General features: G+C 37.1%; 2 protein-coding genes across 5 annotated transcripts; both read right to left on the bottom strand.

Moving 5' to 3' along the window:
- Nucleotides 1-119: 119 nt before the first annotated feature.
- fasn2 (fatty acid synthase 2) lies at nt 120-8,815 on the bottom strand. Its single transcript, XM_017453927.3, has 7 exons — nt 8,775-8,815; nt 8,610-8,690; nt 8,340-8,493; nt 7,707-7,867; nt 7,366-7,572; nt 6,292-6,473; nt 120-6,191 (listed from the first exon to the last, which is right to left on the bottom strand). Exons 2-7 carry the CDS (start codon nt 8,665-8,667, stop codon nt 645-647), a joined length of 6,309 nt encoding a protein of 2,102 aa, XP_017309416.1. The 5' UTR covers nt 8,668-8,690; nt 8,775-8,815; the 3' UTR covers nt 120-644.
- Nucleotides 8,816-12,529: 3,714 nt separating this feature from the next.
- Nucleotides 12,530-18,719, bottom strand: rdh12l (retinol dehydrogenase 12, like). Of its 4 annotated transcripts, XR_001813736.3 has the most exons (8): nt 18,555-18,719; nt 18,151-18,263; nt 17,894-18,049; nt 14,678-14,782; nt 14,376-14,585; nt 14,083-14,299; nt 13,859-13,954; nt 12,947-13,085 (listed from the first exon to the last, which is right to left on the bottom strand). XR_001813736.3 is itself a non-coding variant. In XM_017477619.3 (7 exons), the coding sequence occupies exons 1-7, from the start codon at nt 18,566-18,568 to the stop codon at nt 12,983-12,985; spliced, it is 918 nt and encodes a 305-aa protein (XP_017333108.1). In that variant the 5' UTR covers nt 18,569-18,716; the 3' UTR covers nt 12,530-12,982. The 4 variants fall into 4 exon arrangements, 3 of the variants coding, with proteins under 3 accessions (XP_017333108.1, XP_047013031.1, XP_017333118.1); XM_017477619.3 differs by lacking the exon at nt 13,859-13,954 and having other exon boundaries at nt 12,530-13,085; nt 18,555-18,716; XM_047157075.2 differs by lacking the exon at nt 13,859-13,954 and having other exon boundaries at nt 12,530-13,085; nt 14,083-14,275; nt 14,466-14,585; nt 18,555-18,716.
- Nucleotides 18,720-18,953: the final 234 nt, after the last annotated feature.

Raw genomic sequence — 18,953 nt, 5'->3', positions numbered from 1 at the left:
TTATGTTAAAGAAAATCAGAATAGTTTTGAAGTGGTGGGTGATTGCCACAGCAGTTGCTGGCCTCTCACTGTACTCCATAATTCATATAATATAAATGATATTCCAAAATAGTAATTAATTCATATAAATGATTTGTATAAATGATTTATTGAGAAACATAAATACAAGTTACAGAAATAAATAATTAATTCTGTTACAAGTGTAATCAGCATAACTGAAAATATGAATCATTGAATTTAACTGAATATAACTAAACACTGTAGCCAAACAGTTTGGTGAAAGGATATAAATTAAAAGATTACGGGAAATAAATGTTAAATATATTTACAAATCAATCTGTCTTTTAGATTCTAGTTAATGAATAACACGTGTGAGACCTATATTAACTATATAACTATATACAATTTCTCCACAGCATAACCTGTAAATATACATTACATATTACAGCCAAAGCATTGTGCAGAGAACAGTTACTAACATAATGGCAATATCAACAGAAACACTAACATTAGTTATTATATGCACAATTATTTAATACTATCCCAATGAATATAAATCCAGAATGGTGCTTAAATGACACCAATACCAGCATTTGAATTGCACTTCAACATTTACTCATATAAACCACCTTCTGTGAAAAGAACTAGAATCCGGTCATCTCCACAATCGGGAGCAAGTCATTTCTACTCTCTTGATTTCCCCCATTTTCAAATTCCACCAGTATTTTAATCAAGTCTGACAGTGTCTTTTCTGGATCCAGGAGTGTTACCAGAGGCACATTCACTCCTTTATCTTGGAAGATCAGGTTCTGCAGTGTCATGGCTAACATGGAATCAATGCCCAGTGATGACAGACAAATGTCATCATGCAGCTCATCTTGCTCAATTTGAATATTTTCACTTATTAGTGATTTGATATATTCATTAGGTGAAGAGATCATGTTAGTCTGTTCAAGTTTTGAGTTGATCATTTTAGCCTTTTTGAGCTCTTCCTCTACCAGTGCTGATAACCGCATGGTGAGGGATTTGTTTTGAGACAGGACATTATATCTAATGTTTTTGAAATGGAATTTGCACACGACCTGTTGAGGTTTGTTGATCGAAAGGCACTGCTCAAGACTATCATGAATTTCTGTCACGTCCAGTATCATCATTCCTTTTGACTCCAGAAATCTTTGGAAATGGTGTTGGTTTAGCAGAAGACCCAAATTTAAAGCCCCCCAGTTAATTGACTGCCCAGGAAGTCCAATGTTCCTGCGGTACTGGCAGAAGGCATCCATAAATGAGTTGGCGGCAGCATAGTTTGTCTGTGAAGCATTGCCAAGGAAGGCTGAGATGGAGGAGTAGCACACAAAATAATCCAGATCACAGTGTTTGGTGGCATAGTGAAGGTTAATTACACCATTCACTTTTGGCCTCATGACTTTCTCATAGAGGGATTTGTTTAGGCTTTCAATTAGTCCATCGTTAAGGATTACTGCACTGTGGAACACTCCTTTGATTGGTTTGGATGGGAACAGTTTACTGATCTGAGCAACTGCTTGGCGAACTTGCTCTGAGACTGAAACATCACATTGTAATCTTATGATTACACACTGACACTGATTTATTAGATTATTCATCTCCTGTTCTATCTGATCATTTGCACCACTCCTAGACAGGATAACAACATTCCCTCCACCTCTCTGAGCAATGAACTTCACTGTCTGAAATCCAAGTCCTGAGAGTCCACCTGTCACAATGTAAACAGAATCTTTCTGGAACAGCTTTTTGGCTTTTGGTATCAGTGGGATATCTGAAGGTTCATCCTTGGTGTTATGACTCAAGACCAGTACTGGCATAGTCTGACACCTGAAGTATGATTTAGAGGGCAAGCAATCAGTGTTTTCACTTTTTGAATTCTGAATGGTGTGTTTTTCAAAAGCCGCAAATATTCTGTCCAAATGCATGTTTTTTACCCAGTGAAACACGTGAGATTTCCGTGCTCTAATTGATTGCTTTTGCATGAGGCTTGATGTGAAAAGAATTTTCATATGAACCTCATTATATTGACCTCTAAATGCAAGCTGACTGACACAGATGTTTGGCTGGTTGTCAGCAACAAGAATAATATCTCTAACACTTGTAATTTCACTTGCTTTTGTAATGACCGTTTCATCATATGGAGGCAGAAGCACAATTCCTGCCATCTCACTGAAATCATGAGACAATTGATCAGCGTTTTTGACCACAGTGACACTCCAGCCTGATTTGACTGCCGTAGCAGTTAATACTTTCACCAGAACTGAGTCTGGGACGGTGGAGAAAATTCCCAGCTTCTGGTGCCTGGCCTTGGGTAGGACACAGTGTAAGATCTCCCAAGCAAGTATAATGTAAGATACACAGGGAGTGTCCTTCAAAAATGGAAGTCTCTTTGTTTTGTAGCATGCATCTGCTGGAATAACAACTTTGCTACAGGCAGCAACAGGGTAACAGGAGACTATATGGTCTCCCACTTTCAGTTCTTTCACATCTTTTCCCACAGCTGTGACAATTCCACTGAAGTCAAGTGCTAAAAGTTGGTGGTTCTGACAGGTGTGTTTGTTCCAGTACAGAGTCTGACCAAATTTAAGGTCAGAGACACTAACTGGAAAATAGTCTGAGGAGTGCAAGCATATTTTACAGAGCTGGACTTTTACATTTTTTGCTTGAATGGGTTTAGTACATTCATCAGAAACTACTGATGACAGGCTTGTCACTTTGTAGGGATCAGAGGTTTGCAAGATAAAACTTTCACACTGTGATTTGTGGACACTATGATGTGAGCTGTCTAAGATTGGTGTGTGAATAATCTGAGGTTTAAGAATCTGGCCATTTTTTATGACGAGCTCTGGGTATTTGCTGCAAGGGTATGATCTGATGATCTCAGCCAAGGCTTTAATGTCTTTAGTAGAATCAATGTCTATCAGCTGAAAGGAGAGGTCTGACAATTCAGCTGCACATGCTCTTGTCATTCCAGACAGTACAAAACCAGGACTGATGTTGTCTACTGTTACTCCTGATGACCGGTAGGTTACTACCCTGATGGAGTTTTGGAAATGTATTGACTTAAGGCCTGCAACAATTTTCCGGAAAACCTCACAACAACTTGCCATGCATTCTAACACATTCTCTGTTTTGTGCAAGTTTAAATCTGCATCATACCACATGAACAACACTTCCTGGAAGGTTGTATTGACATTTTGGATGTTCAGGTCAGACAGAAAAACTTCAAATCCATGTTCTATCAGTACTTCGGTGTGTGTTAAGGAAATGTATTTTGACGCTGGGTCTAAGTATTGTTGTATGCCTGTGGAAATTCCTAACTGATCAGCAAAAACCAATGATTTCGGTATTGAGTTGCTGTCATGCTCTGAAACTATGCTGTAACTGTTGTGATAAAAATACTCCTCTACAACACGAGAGCGATTCCCTAGGTAGGTAATGATCACATTCTTGAGTTCAACCAAAACCCTGCCATCTTTGTCAGCAAAACAACCACAAATGATAAGTTCCTCATTTCCCATATGCGTTGCCCTCAAATACACAACCATCTCCTTCTGCAATGGTTCAAACACAGTTAGGCTGCCTATTTGTGAGGGAAATCCAGGCCTTCCTAAGAAATGATATGTTCCTGTGACAGGAACAAGTTGCATGAAATAGTCTAAGACTACAGGATGAATGTAGTAGTCATGCAGTTGGGGCAATATTTCATCAGAAACAATAACATTTGCGTATGTTTCTCCAAGTTCCTCTCCATAATAAACATTTCCCTTGTTTCTGAAAGCGGGACCATACTGAAATCCACCCAAAGATAGGTTCTTGTAGAACTCCTCAGAACTCACAACAGAGTGACATCTTTTAGAGACACAGTTCAATGAAATGTATGACTCTTCAGGCAATCTTGCCTCTGTTGACTCAACTTTCCCTGATGCGTAGTTTACTGACAAAGAGTGCACCTTGAACTGAAAGCTATGCCCTGTTGTACTTTCAGTTAGGTCCAATCGTACTTTCACATCAGGTGTATTCTGAGACAAAACACAAGGGGTGTGAAACTGTATACTGAGCTGCAGTGAGCTTAGGGGCATTTTTGGTTTTACACTTGCCATGACAGCTGCTAACGCTAATTCAACATAAAATGCCCCAGGGACAATGGCAACACCTTGGTGTTTATGCTCATACAGATAGAACTGTGCCCCAGATGAGAGGTCACAGCTAAAATCGAAGCCATTTTTACTTAACTGTGTAATTACAGGATGGATACTACTGTCACCAGAGAGGGTTGCATGAGTAAGTACATCTTTCCTCACACTGTCAAACTGATACCTTGGAAAAGGAACTGGTTCCATCTCACAGCCTTTGTAGAACTGGTCCCAATCTATATTGACTCCCATTTCAAACAGTTTGGATACAACAGTTAGCATTGTCTCAACATCTTTATCTGGCTGCACTGAGGACAACACCACTGTGTCGTTCCCTAGAGTCTCGATGATGTTTCTCTGCAAAGCCCTTCTTGGGCCAATCTCAACAAATATTGCATTCTTGGTCTGTTTAACTGATTTTAGTGCTTGTTCAAAAGCAACTGTCTCTCGGACATTTCTTGCCCAGTATTTACCGTTAACAAAATCTGTTGGGCACACCTTGTCTCCTGACACTGTTGAGAATAATTCTGTCTCTATATTCTGTGCATGTAATTGGCCTATACTGTTCTCTACTTTTTCCATAATAGGGTCCATCATGTGACTATGATAGGCAGCAGGCACATCCAAAACATGCAGGAACAAATTTTTGCCATCATCTGAATTGCTCAAGCTCTTGTGTAAATGATCAATAGCATCTTCATCTCCTGAAAGTGTGCATGACTGAGGGCTGTTTTGTGCTGCCAAGCAAATCCTCCCAGTGTAAGACGGGAGGATTTTCAACACATTTGATACAGGCATGTTGCTTACAACAAGCATTTTCCCTCCGGTTACTCTACTCTGCAAACTACTGCGATAGTAGATCACCTTTACTGCATCCTCAAGTGACAACAGACCAGAGCAATGAGCTGCGGCAACCTCTCCAACAGAATGTCCAAGAACAGCATCTGGTCTAATTCCCCAGTGCATTAGTAGATTAGCAATGGCGACCTGTATGGCAAAGAGGAGAGGCTGAATCATTTCTGGTGCTGAGAAACCAAGCTCAGATTCAGACTCACTCTCCAGTGTCTCTACTAGACCAATTTTCCCATATCTTTGGAAAAGATCCTCAATCTCGCCCACTTTCTCCCTGAAAATAGATTCCTCTTTTAGGAGATGTTTGCACATACCTCTGTAAGTAACACCATTTCCACAAAACACAAACACTAGTCTTGGATGTTGCTTTGCTGGGACACACTTTTTGTCTTGCGCATGCATAAGTTTCTCTTTCAAATCAGTCAAAGATAACATGTGAAAAGCTTTCCTGAATTTATGTTTCCAGTGACTCCTCCTACAGCCAGAAGTATATGCCAGGCTTTGTAGATGTGTTATGTTCTTTGCATTGATATTTTCTACTGTGTCTTCCATCATCCTTGCCAATGATTTCTCTGATGCTGCAGAAAGTACAAAAAAATTGTGTTGTTTCTTGATAGCTTCTTTTGTTGATTTTGTCTGAATATATTGCTTTACAACTGCATGTGCATTTGTGCCTCCAAATCCAAAGTTATTTATTCCAGCAACTCTAACGGAACCTCTGCTGGTGACCCATTTCTCAGCTTTGGTGGGAATTTTTAGATTGAGAGCTTGAACATCTATGCTAGAACTTTCCTCTGAGTAGAACACTGAAGGTACAATGGTCTCATGCTTCATCATCAGAAGTACTTTAATCAGTCCTGCCACTCCTGCTGCAGATTCTGTGTGTCCAATGTTGCTCTTAACTGAGCCAATAAGGAGTGGCCCTACCTCTGGGGGTCGTGTCTTGGCAATGACTTTAGAGATGCTGTCTGCTTCTACTGAATCTCCCACTGGAGTCCCAGTCCCATGAGCCTCTACATACTGGATATCAGACAGGTAGGTCCCTGTGGAATAGATTCTGTTGAGCAGCTCCTCCTGCTGGTCCATAGAAGGCTTTGTGATTGGAGAGACAGTGTGGCCATCTTGATTTACTGCTGTTTTGCATACAATGCCCCAAATATGATCATGGTCTTGTAGAGCCTGTCAGATTATGTACAAAAATGTTATTATTATTTACAATGAAAAATCATTATGGGTATATACGCATGTAATATGGTATCTTTTTTATGCAGTGAAATACTTTTTCCAGAGGCTTCAGAAGGATAACACCACATCCTTCTCCTCTGCCATAGCCATCTGCTCTGTTGGAGAATGGTTTACTGGTTCCACCAGGTGAGATCATCTTTGCCTTACTTAGAGCCACAAATACTCTTGGCTGAAAAATGCAGTTAACACCACCAAATACAGCCATTTCACAGTCTCCTGTTAAATAAAGCACAACCCAACAAACATTAATAAAGAATAATAGCCAAATAGCTCATTCTAACTCTAAATATTCTAGTAGAACACACACACACGTCAACAATTATTGACAAAAACATGCTAGATCACATAATGTAATTACAATCTCAAAAATGTTTTTTTTTTTTTTTAATCTTTAAAAATATTTTTCTCTCAGTCTTCAGAAATTATACCTTTGTCCATGCCTTATATTGCTGTGGCATAAATACGAACAAGGTAGCACTAGTATCTATTTGTCATGAATCACTACAGGGAAAACCAAGGAGCTTTCAACCCAAAAAAAAACCCAAAATGGGGACTAAGCAACTGATATGCACCACTGGGGTGCTATTAGTGCTTTGGGCTGTTTTGCAGCTAGTGTTCAACAGCCTCTTGTGAAGATTAATTGCATCATGCATGTGCCTGGATATATTAGCCCAAACCTTGGTTGCTTCTACCAAGAGGTTAATACTTGGTCTTTCAACAAGTTTATGACCCCAAACCTATGTTCAGATCATCACATGAATGGTTTAAGGACACAACATCATTGTATTGCTATGAGCGATCATTCTTTCAATTTAAACTCTATTTCTAACCTGTACCCTAACTTAAAAAGGATGGGCCACATGCACAAACCAAAGACTATAAAGCAGTTTTAAAAAATATTATTGGAAGATGTTTAGTGCTGTTATCTCATGGGAGGTGTAATCAGATTTTAATTGTTACAACAACAAAAAAATTAGACTTTTTTTTTTATGTTAAAAGCCTACTAAAGTAGCATTTTACAGTTATCCTATCCATTAAAACTTACAAGTTTATGAATGGTGTCAATAATTCTAAAGTTGAATGTATATTCATTTTTCTGTTATTTTACCTTGTCTCATGGCTTGACAGGCTAAATGAAGGGCAACAAGAGATGAGGAGCAGGCGCAGTCAATGGATAAAGAAGGGCCAGTAAAGTTGAAGGTATAGGAGATTCTGTTGGCAGCTATACTCATGGCTATACCAGTACCAGTGCAGTGATTAATGATGACAGGATTGACATTAGCCATGGTGAGTTCATAGTCTCTGTTCATGAGGCCTGAAACAACATTTAGGAGTAGGTTTTTGCCCCAAATTTTCTTCTTCTTAATAAAAGTTAATGTTATACTTAATTATTACTGTAATACAGAAAATACATAACTGTTAATAATCAAATTATGTTTTGGTCATTACCCAGAAAAACTCCTGTTCTGCTCCCACTGGCCTTCTCCATGGGCATCCCAGCATTCTCCAGTGCCCTGTAAGTACACTGCAGCAGCATCTTGTGCTGTGGATCCATTTGCTCCATCTCAGCATCGGTGATGCCAAATAATTTCTGATCAAACTCATTGAATCTGTAAATCAAATGTAGTCTGATATTAAGTGGCTGTAAATATATATTTCTACATTCTATAAGCATGTCTATGATGTTATAGAATAGGACATTAAGGACAGCTAATTAGTTTCTGATAGATTGGGTTATTTTGTCAGTAAGAAACAATTTCAAAACAACTGTAACTAACAGGAAACTTTATTCATATAATAGCTTACTAAAAGTCAGGATAATAGCGATACCTGTAACATTTGCCTTCTTGAAAAAGAAAACAGCTATTAATTCATAGTTTAAATGAAAGATGGTCAGTATGGAAAGTCACTGTAGGTGTACATGCTTGTTTACTTTACAGCATTTTAGCGTGATAAGAAATGAAGCAGTCCATAAAGAAATCACATTGAAAATGATCAGTGTCATGTTCCTCTGCAGTTTACTTCCTCTTAAAAAATTCAACATAAAAAATGTACATCTTTTTGCCAGATTTCAAGGCTTACCCATCAGCAAATGCAGCTTTTGCTGTCCGTGACTTTCCTGCCTTATTGTCATCTGGATCACACCACTCCTTCTGGTCAAACCGCTCAAACGGTATCTGCACTGCACAGTTCTTTCCCTCAAGCAACACATTCCAGAAATTATCGAGCCCCTCACCTAGAACAGGCAGATTTCATTTGTGTACACAAAATGCAAAGTATATATATATATATATATATATATATATATATATATAAAAATTGAAGTGAATGTTTTCAGTTTAATATGCTTACCTCCAGGGAAATTGCATCCTATGCCAACAATAGCAATCTCTAAATCGTTATCTTTCATGATGACATGAATCTGACATAAATCTAATAAAAACAAAAGTATTGTACAAGCTAAACATCAATAGAATATTTATATATGAGTGCCCAACTCAAGTATTCGAGGTTTACCTGCATCTTCATGACAAATCTTTAAGTTGTGAAAATCGTCAGGCGGTTGCTTCACTTATAAACGTTTATATAAGCAAGTGCGATAGATAATGTTTACCAAACCAAGGACAAGGTGCTTAGATAAGATATTTATTAGTTAGATAAGATATATTAAGATTAACATTTAACATCAATGTATCATGTAGTAGCAGAGGAGGTCGGATGAAGCTGCTGAATCAGTGTTCAGGGTAGAGACATCAATAATCACTAACAATGAAAGATCCTAGTAAAGATTCTGGGCAGAAGCACAGTGTGGAAAAAAGTAGGAAATAAAGTATTCAACAGATTCAACAGTAACAGCACAAATTACACACTTCAATGGAGCATGTAGTCTTACCCATACAAACAAGCAGGATGTAGTCCATAGGTCAGTATGATTCAAGGGTTCTTCAGTTTGTCACTTCGGGCGAATCCTTAGTGACAAGAGGGTTTAATAACAGAGACTAGTGCAACTGGATAATTAAAGCAATCTGGAAGAACTAGGATGTCATCAAGATTATGGGACTGCAGGGGGTTGGGGCTGTCACAGTAGAAACCCTGAAGTGTGAAGCAGAAAGAGCAGAGCAAATGTGGGTCACAGGTACAATGGGGAAGCAAAGGCTATCAAGAGTGAGGCTGATAACAAGACTAAGGCTGGAGTGGTAGGTATTATTAATACTGACACTATTGAAAAGGTTATGCTCAGTTTCTTCTTCTTCCTGGAAAGATAACTCATTCTCAGGCTCTGTCTATAGACTAGGGGGGTTCACAGGGCTTTTGTATCCAGTGACTCCATTTTAAGAGCTCAAAATTCTTACAATCTTGCAAGCTCACACACTAATTCACACCTACCTGCACCTTTTTGGAAGGAAACTGGAGAACCTGAAGTAAACCCTTGTAAACATGGGGAGAACATGTGAAACTCTACACACATCAATGTAAAAAAACACATAAAAGATAAAAATATTTAAACACACACACACACACACACACACACACACACACACACACACACACATAGTACTGTGCAAAAGATTTATGCACATGCAAAGAAATGCTGTAGAGCAAAGGTGCCTTCAAAATAATGAAATTAAAAGTTTCTACATTAAACAAAAATACCATAAAGAGCAGTAAACAGTGGTAAATGAAACAAAGTAAATATTTGGTGGGACAAAAAAATTAAAATAGTAGTCTCCAGTACAATTAGTGCAGTTTTATAAGGAAATGAGCTGTAAGTTTTATTGAGCATCTTGCAGAACCAGCCACAGTTTTTCTGGAGATGTTGACTGTTGCACTTGCTTTTTAATTTTGCAGCAAAATAGAGCAGCCTTCATTATGTTTTGTTGTCTGAAAAGTGTTCTCTTACATAATATACTGCTTTCTTTAATGACATACAAACAATTTTCTGTAACATTTAATTTTGTGCTGGAATCTAAAATGTTTTTTTGTACTGACTCGATAATGTAGAAGTCGTAACATAAAAAAAATCTATTAAAAAGTTTATTAAAAATATATATATTTCAATTAAATATTTTTTATTAAAGTCTATTAAAAAAAATATGGTGCCTAAAACTTTTGTATAGTACTGTACACACACACACACACACACACACACACACACACACACACGTGTAATTGTTTAGATTCTTGAATAATGTTATGATAAAAGTCTGACCCAGTGCATAATGTGGTGTTGGTAAAGTTTTGTTTAACCCATGTGAGCTGGAATGGAGTTTTACAAATGCTCAGACTATTTCCTAACATCACTGTCAAAACTAGCTTAAAGGGGGTTCAAAAAACCGGTACCTCATGCTAGCAATTCTACAAAAATAACTACCTAAAAATTCTAAACAAAACACAAGAAAAACACAAAATATTCAAATAGAACAATGGATCAGACTGAAACTGTAACCATTATGGACAGCTGCATTTTAAATATTATGTTTTGGATTTAATATTAGAAAGTGAGTAAAATGAAATATTTCTATAGGACTTCTTTCTGTCCTGTAGAACATGATTGGTTTAAACAGCACTGTTGAATTGGAATTGGTTGCTGACTTGTTTGTGCATATAAATACTTACTTTCCTTTTCACTAGTGCAAGGTTTATTGCAGATGAAGCATAAGGTCATTGAGTTTTTATAAAGTTAGCGATATAATTAGAATATAGTCATTCATTTATCTTCAGTAACCACTTTATCCTGAACAGGATCGCGGTGTGTCACAGACAATCCCTGTAACATTGGGCATAAGCATGCAGTGCTGTCAACTGCACGGTACTATTTACACACTTTTACCATGCTTCAATATACAGGTGCATCTAAAAAATTTGAGTATCGTGGAAAAGTTTTTCCCTGCAATTTATTTCAAAAAGTGGAACTTTCATATATTCTAGATTCATTACACATAAACTAAAATATTTCAAGCCTAATTCACTGATTAGAGCTCTTGTCAGGTCAACATTTCTGTACTATAAATTCTTTATTCTAATATTTTGAGATACTGGATTTTTTTATTTTATTTCCATGAGCTGTAAGCCATAATCATCAAGATTAAACAAAAAAAAGGCTTGAAATATTTCACTTTATGTTTAATGAACCTTAAAAGTTCCACTTTTTGAATTAAATTATGGGAAAAGATATTAACTTTTCAAATTTTTGAGATGCGCTTGTAGTATAGATGGAATTGATAATATTTTATATTTAAAATAAAAACAGTATTGCGCATGAATCTCTAGTTGAGAACAAATATGAACTCAAGTGAAGTAGCTGATGGTGAATTCATGGACCATTCCTGGTATTTTTACCTCTTTTTTTTTTTAAACCAGTGTTTCTGTGAGCACAGTGCCAAGATTCATATTTTATTTAGTTTAGGCTACTTTGGATTAAAATACACATATAAATATTTGAAGAACTAAACAGATACAGATACAAATACAGATAGTGGCACTGTGTTAAACCCTGGTATGTGTGTATGTTAAAGGAATATTTTGTTTATGCTGTCTAAATGCTGCTATGCTGAATTCAAGAAAAAAATCCCTGAGGGGATTTAAAAATAGTAAAGCAATAAAGCAAGAAATCAGTAAAAATTCAGACATGTTTATATAAGGAGTAAACCACAACGGGCATGCTGGTATAGGATAATAATGAATGACTGATTCTGTTATTTTTCCAGTAGAAGCAAGTATTTAATTCCTCTTATGTCACTGCATTGTGCTAAAAATTTGTCAATTAGATCCAAAGATCTTTTTGTCCATTAAAATAATAAACATCCTGTATTCTTTTTCTGTTTTTGAAAAAAATTAAAGGACCCCCCCCCCCCACCCCCTTCAGAAAGCCCACAGTCCTCTCTCCTGGCAGAAAACTTCAAAGTACTCTCAGCCTTTTCACTGCACATGAATGACACGACGCTAGGAACCCGCCCCCTAGTGGCAGTCGTATTTATATACAGTGTTGTTTAAAACTTTTATTTAAAACTGGAAATAAAAACTTTTACCATTTTGAAACAAAAAAATGAAATGTTTTGACTATTCAATATCCAAGATGTTAAAAGCTAATTTGTGATACTGTCCATGCTAACTGCTTTGTACAAAAGGTCAGATTTTCTGTGAGTCTTATCAGTTCCATCGAAGTACATGTTCAGATGACATTCTGATGGATTTGATCTAACTTGTGGAGTTGTGTCAACTCGACTGCACACTGTCATTAAAGCAAAAAGGGGACACACCAAATACTAATAAACTCTGAAATTCATGTAAATATTTATTATAATATTTATTATTTTCACTCAAGTTATTGCAATAAAATCACTTGTAATGAAATCCTTTGCATTAAATTGGAAAATACTAACAAGCAGAAGCATTTTCACTAGTGGTCTCAGACTTTTGGTCTCGATCCTGAAAGGTCTATACTTTTCAATCAGAACTATAAAGAATATGTCATTAAATTAAATAATTTCTACAAGAGACCCTACAATACAGATATTCAGTAAAAATGGGGGGATTGTAGGATCTCTTGTATAATATTTCATAAGAAGCCCATCAACACACTCCCTCCCTGACTAGCTGTTTTAAAAGAAAATATGTCAATATATGCAATCAATTCATGGCCATCAAGCCATTTCTTGGGCAATTTAAGACTCTACTAGGAAACTACACTGAGATATTTGCTTTACAACAATCAGTCAGCAGATTTAGTCCCATGTTATCCTGAGCATCTGGCAGCTAAGGTCCCAGAGTCGCTGTGCCACGTCATCATCCATAGCAGCACTAGAGCAGTTTGCAGGTGCACAGTCACTGCAACAAAGAGAGGAGAGAGTCACTGTAGGGATAACTTTTACAGTCTCAGGATGAAAATATGACCATGGAATTATCTACATAAAATATACTATGTTAAAGCTGCAGTATAGAACTTTTTTTGGTTAAAAATGAGCAAAAATCAATTATTGAGGAAGTACGTAAAAAAAAAAAAAATCAGTGTTCAAAACTGTCTCCTTACCATACCCCTATTTGCAACGGTAAGCTTATAACTATGATTATAAATGTCAGTTTGAAGTCATTTGTCTTTATGCGTAAACAGAAAGAAGAAGAGCTGGGTACTATATCGTGTGCAGGTGCTGAGGATGGGGGAGTGTTTGCAGTTTGTTCTTACAAGAGTTGCTTAGAATTTAAACTTGTCATGTACAGCAGATGTCTTGATAGTTCTAAATGTAATCATTGATCTGGGGAATCAGCTGTTGTCAAAACTAAGAAGCCTCAAACTGCAGAGATCCTGCAGTCAAAAAGCGACAGAGCCCATACTAAAACAAGAATAAATATCGACATGGCTTTTGAGTGGTCACGAAAACTCTGAGATCTGAAGGGATTGAATATTGATGCAGAGATGGGTTTTTTTCTGCTGAACAGGTAAGACATTTCAGTATCTCAATAGGTAGCTATCAAACATTAACGTACTAGTTCACTTGATTCAGCTAGGCATCGAGTTTCCTATGTTGTTTTTTTGTTTTGCTATGGTGAGTGTAGTAAATTGCACTAATGTTCTGCTAGCTACGAGTGAGAGAGCAACTCACTTCTACTCCAGGAAAACCATATCCACCACCACCTCTGCTGTCATGTATTGGAGCTAATATACAACCCATAGGAACACTTCAAACCATCAGATTCATCTGCGCAGAGGAGCAGAGCCAAAGCACAATCCATGAAAAAAAATAACTCCGCAACTAACTTGCAATTTTATAATTCAAACAGAGATGACGAATACTGCAGCCCTAAGTTGTGCCAGTGTTAGCCTTACCTGTAATAGTTGCCACTCTTTGTCTCCAGCTCAGGAGCTACTGCACAGTAGATAGTGGTTTGAGCTCCCTGCACAGATGTCTTGGTAAAGGGCTTGATCAACCAAATGGCTGCCTGTTGGGGTCGATTCATGTGCCTCCACAGTTCTGTCTGCACTACACCAGGATGAAGGACGTATGTCGTCACTCCCGTACCTGTCAGACACAACACAGACATGACTGAGCCGAGCAGGCCAAATTAGCATGTGCTCCAAAACTAATTCAAAACCAAACTGCCTGATCTCTTGGCACTCACCTTGTAGTTTTTTGGCTAAGCAGCGAGTGAAGAGCACATTGGCTAGTTTACTTTGGCTGTAAGCTTTTGATTTATCATAGCTCTTCTCACTGTTAATGTCATCCAGATTGATGGTCCCCCACTTATGTGCCATGGATGACACTGTGACAATCCGAGCTGGAGCTGATCTTTTAAGCAGGTCAATTAATAGAAATGTCAGGAGGAAGTGACCTACAAAAACATTTGGGTCATGAGTGTCAACATAATTGCTGATTTTATGCCAAACAGTAAGGCTTAAAAACATATATTTGCATTAAACATACCCATGTGGTTGACCCCGATTTGCATCTCAAAACCATCTGCTGTTTTACCATATGGACAGGCCATCACTCCAGCATTGTTAATCAGGATATTGAGTTGTTTCTCCTCTTTGGAAAGAAATAGTAAGTCATGATATGGATTAAAACAAGCTACAACATTTAATTTAATATAAGATTTAACAAGATATTTATGTCTGATTATATTTAATCTAAGCCCTTTATGTAATTTATGTTTTAAAAAATATTATGTTGAGTAACATGACATAGACTGTGAACACAAAAAAGAAATTGTCTTAAAGCCTGCAAGCGTCAGACCTGTGACATGTTGCATAAAGTGGTAACCATAAAGATCAGCATACCATGAATATTGTGTAATCAGTTGATATTCTGAACTCTGTTGTTAGTAGTGTTTAAAATGATTAATTATCATGGTACAAGTTATTGTAAGCTAATTTTAAATTCTCAGGCATTTCATACTTATCTTCCCAAATGTATGTATTATACTAGTTAGGATAATCTAGTTAGGATATTGTACTAGTTAGGATAATCTTATTTTATATAAGAAACTAGTACCACCATAAGAAACATTTACTATTTTAACATGATGGAGACAAGTAAGGTCATCCCTTCAATGTCTCTAGGTTTAACCATTGTAATGTCTTCTAGTTAGATGTTTGGGTAGGTCCTAAGCAAGCTCCAGTTAATCCTAAATGCAGCAGCCAGAAGCTTTATGAGAACTAAATAATTAACCTTATATCTTCACTCAATTAGCCATATCTTCACTACACATCACTACACATTAGTTGGCAATACAATTCCAAATTGATTACAAAATACTACTACTGAATTATAAAGCCCTAAAAAGTCTTGCCACATGGTATCTGAGTAAAAAATTATGATCTGTTACAGTTACTTCAATCACAAGGTGCTCGCTATATCAGTACTTAGAGCTGTAGTGCAAGGTACTACACTAATTTTGTTCCCAAAATTATTCATTCGATTGGTGTTTTAATGATGGTAGTGAAGAGCTCTTCACATTCAGAGCTCTAACATGTCTGCCTAAAATCACTTAGAGTTGTTAAGTTGGGTTGACATCTGATGACTTTGAAGGCCATAATGTAATAAGTATTGCATCATTTTCATACTCAACAATCTATTCAGTGAGCCCTTGTGCCCTGTGGATGGAGGAACTGAAATCCCGGAAGAGACCTCGCCCATCAGGATAGAAATGTTTCATCATAATTTGTAGTAATTCTTCCCTCTAAGAGGACAACTAGACCAAAAACCATACCAGTGAAATTTAAGGTAATTTTGAATTTGATGGCCGCAACACATCTAAAAAAAAAGAAGTAGGGATTGGGCAACAAAAGGCTGGAAAAGTAAGTGTTACTGAAAAGAAACAGCTGGAGGTTAACTGACAACAGGTCAGTAACATGATTTGGTATACAAAGATCATAAAGAGGCAGAGGCTTTCAGAAGTAAAGATGGACAGAGGTTCACCACTCTGCGAAAAACCGCGTCTACAATTTGTGGAACAATTTCAGAATAATGTTCCTCAACTGAAAGTTGTGAAGACTATGAATATCGCATCATCTACAGTACATAATATCATCAAAAGATTCAGAGAATCTGGAGAAATTGCTTTGCAAGTGACAAGTGTGAAAATCAATACTGCATGCCCATGATCTTCAGGCCGTCAGGAAGCACTGAATTAAATACAGTCATGATTCTGTAATGGAAATCACTGCAAGGGCTCAGAAACACCTCCAGAACTCATTGTCTGTGAACACAGTTTGCCGTGTCATCCACAAATGTTGGTCAAAGCTCTATCATGCAAAAAAGAAGCCATATGTGAACATGATCCTGAAACGCCGACATCTTCTCTGGGCCAAAGCTCATTTAAAATGGACTGTGGAAAGTGGAAAACTGCAAAGTGGAAAACTGTTCTGTGGTCAGACGAATCCAAATTTTAAATTCTTTTTTGGAATCCATGAACACCACATCCTCTAAACTAGAGAGGACTAAAAAGGAGAGGGACCATCCAGCTTTTTAATCAGCACTCAGTTCAAAAGCCTACATCTCTGATGGTATGAGGGTACATTAGTGCCTATGGAATATTATCAATGCAAGGTATATACAGGTTTTAGAGCAGCATACGCTTCCATCCAGATTCCATCCCATCTTTACTTCTGAAAGACTCTGCCTCTCTAAGATACTCTTTATATACCCAATCAAGTTACTGACCTGTTGCCAATTAACCTCCAGCTGTTTCTTTTTAGGAACACTTACTTTTTCAGCCTTTTGTTGTCCCCTGTCCAAACTTTTTTGAGACATGTCGCAGCCATCAATTACAAAATTACCTTATTTTTTTCTTAAAATGGTACATTTCCTCAGTTTTAACATGTGGTATGTTTTCTATGTTCTGTTATGAATAAGATATGGGTTTATTAGATTTACAAATCATTGTATTCTGTTTTTATTTACATTTTACACAGCATCCCAACTTTACTGGAATTGGGCTTGTAAGAGAAGACTTGAATCCTGTTAGTCACCCGTGTACTCTTCCTACTGTAATCCCACTATCCGTTGTCAAAGACAGGAAGACTAGTTCTACTTTTTGAGTATCAGTTCCTCTCAAGGTTTTCTTTCTAATGTTATTAAGGAACAATTGTTGCCACTGTTAAAAGCACCATATATATATATATATATATATACACATACATACATACATACATATATACATATATATATATATATATATATATATATATATATATATATATATATATATATATATATATAAACCCCAGGTTTATATATCAGATCTGGAGCGCAGGTACCTCCCCTGGAGGTGTTGCGATGTATGACTCAGCAACTACGAAAGGGATTGCACAAGAGAAAGGAAGGCAAGAAAAAAAAAACACTTCTGCTATCGAATGATGGATATAAAAAAATGATAAAATTCTTTGGAAAATAAGAACCTAAAGCATTCTGTTTGGAATATTATTGTATGTTCATCAAGAACAATTAGGGGAATAAATAGATCACCTTAGTCTCCTTTTAGCAATAAATTAAATGTGCAAATGTTTAGGGATGGCGCTTACTTCCTTGCATCAATGGAGGCTTTATAGTTAACTGTGTTAAGTATATCAGAACTGTTTTAATATGCATGTTGCATACTGGGTATGTCAGATGAATCTAAATGTGCAGTTGTCTTACCACTGTTGATATTCTGGGCAAATTCTCTAATGGAGTTGGAGTCAGCCAGGTCAAGTTTTTTGCAGACAACATTCTGATTCCCAGAAACTTCAGCAATCTCTTTCGTAGCTTCATCAGCTTTCTCCATATCTCTGCAGGCTATGATGACCCGCATACCTGGAAACAGAGACAGAATTGACTTAATAAATATTCTTCACACCTTACTGGTAAAAATCCACACATTACAAATCAGTGATCCATTATACATCTAACTATACCTCTTTTGGCCAAATCAATGGCAGTCTCTTTGCCAATCCCGGTATTAGCGCCAGTAATCACTACAGTTTTGCCATCCAACCTTACATCAGATGACCATGGTGTGAAATAGTTCCTGTTGTGGTAAGTAAGTAAGTAAGTAAGTAAATAAATAAATAAGCAAGCAAGCAAGCAAGCAATTGTGAAACTGCGTTTCCTGGAGAGTTGGTGTGAGCGATTTTCATACATTTATCTGGATTTTCTTTTGTTATTGAAATAAAAGTATATGAATTCATCCTCACTGAGGAACAGCTATGATGCATGCATTTAGGAGCCACTCCCTTCCTGCTTTACGATAAATTCTTGAGAAAACAAGCGTCAACAGGTTCCAGTAAATTAGCCTGAAACGGCAGATTTCTCGCCTTACCTCAAGGTTTGCATGATCACGATGATGAGGATGTAGCAAGCGATGAGAGAAGTAAAACAAACAAACAGTAAGGTGACTTCTTCTTCGGACTGTACGATAAACACTGGGGTTAACGAATAGATAGGAATTTGAGATAGGTCGGAGCCAACTCCAAATGGGAGAGACTTTAGCTCCAAAGTGGGCGGTACAAACCTCCAGAGGATTTTGATTGGTTACTGTAGCGTCTGTCATGTAAATTATGCTGTCGGGGTTTCCCCCCCCCCGACTCAATACGGCGGCTTGACGGAGTTAAACGGGTAAACTTGAAGTTTTTACATTTTAAATATTGACACACTGAATCCACAGATTATGTAGAATCAACAAAAATAAGTGTGTTATATTTGTTCAATGATTTTTTAA

Source organism: Ictalurus punctatus, chromosome 1, assembly GCF_001660625.3.
Source record: "Ictalurus punctatus breed USDA103 chromosome 1, Coco_2.0, whole genome shotgun sequence".
Lineage (NCBI taxonomy): Eukaryota > Metazoa > Chordata > Actinopteri > Siluriformes > Ictaluridae > Ictalurus > Ictalurus punctatus.
This window is presented reverse-complemented; position numbering and strand designations above follow the sequence as displayed.

What these genes read in the sequence shown, in the direction of transcription:
- fasn2 (XM_017453927.3), bottom strand. Translation starts at nt 8,667, where the DNA reads ATGAAAGATAACGATTTAGAGATTGCTATTGTTGGCATAGGATGCAAT. An exon ending in AGGATGCAATTTCCCTGGAG is followed by an intron (nt 8,494 to 8,609) that starts GTAAGCATATTA and finishes TGCCTGTTCTAG; the next exon opens with GTGAGGGGCTCGATAATTTC. An exon ending in CAGAACAGGAGTTTTTCTGG is followed by an intron (nt 7,573 to 7,706) that starts GTAATGACCAAA and finishes ATGTTGTTTCAG; the next exon opens with GCCTCATGAACAGAGACTAT.
- rdh12l (XM_017477619.3), bottom strand. An exon ending in CTTAGCCAAAAAACTACAAG is followed by an intron (nt 14,300 to 14,375) that starts GTGAGTGCCAAG and finishes TGCTCGGCTCAG; the next exon opens with TCATGTCTGTGTTGTGTCTG. An exon ending in AAGAGTGGCAACTATTACAG is followed by an intron (nt 13,086 to 14,082) that starts GTAAGGCTAACA and finishes TCTTTGTTGCAG; the next exon opens with TGACTGTGCACCTGCAAACT.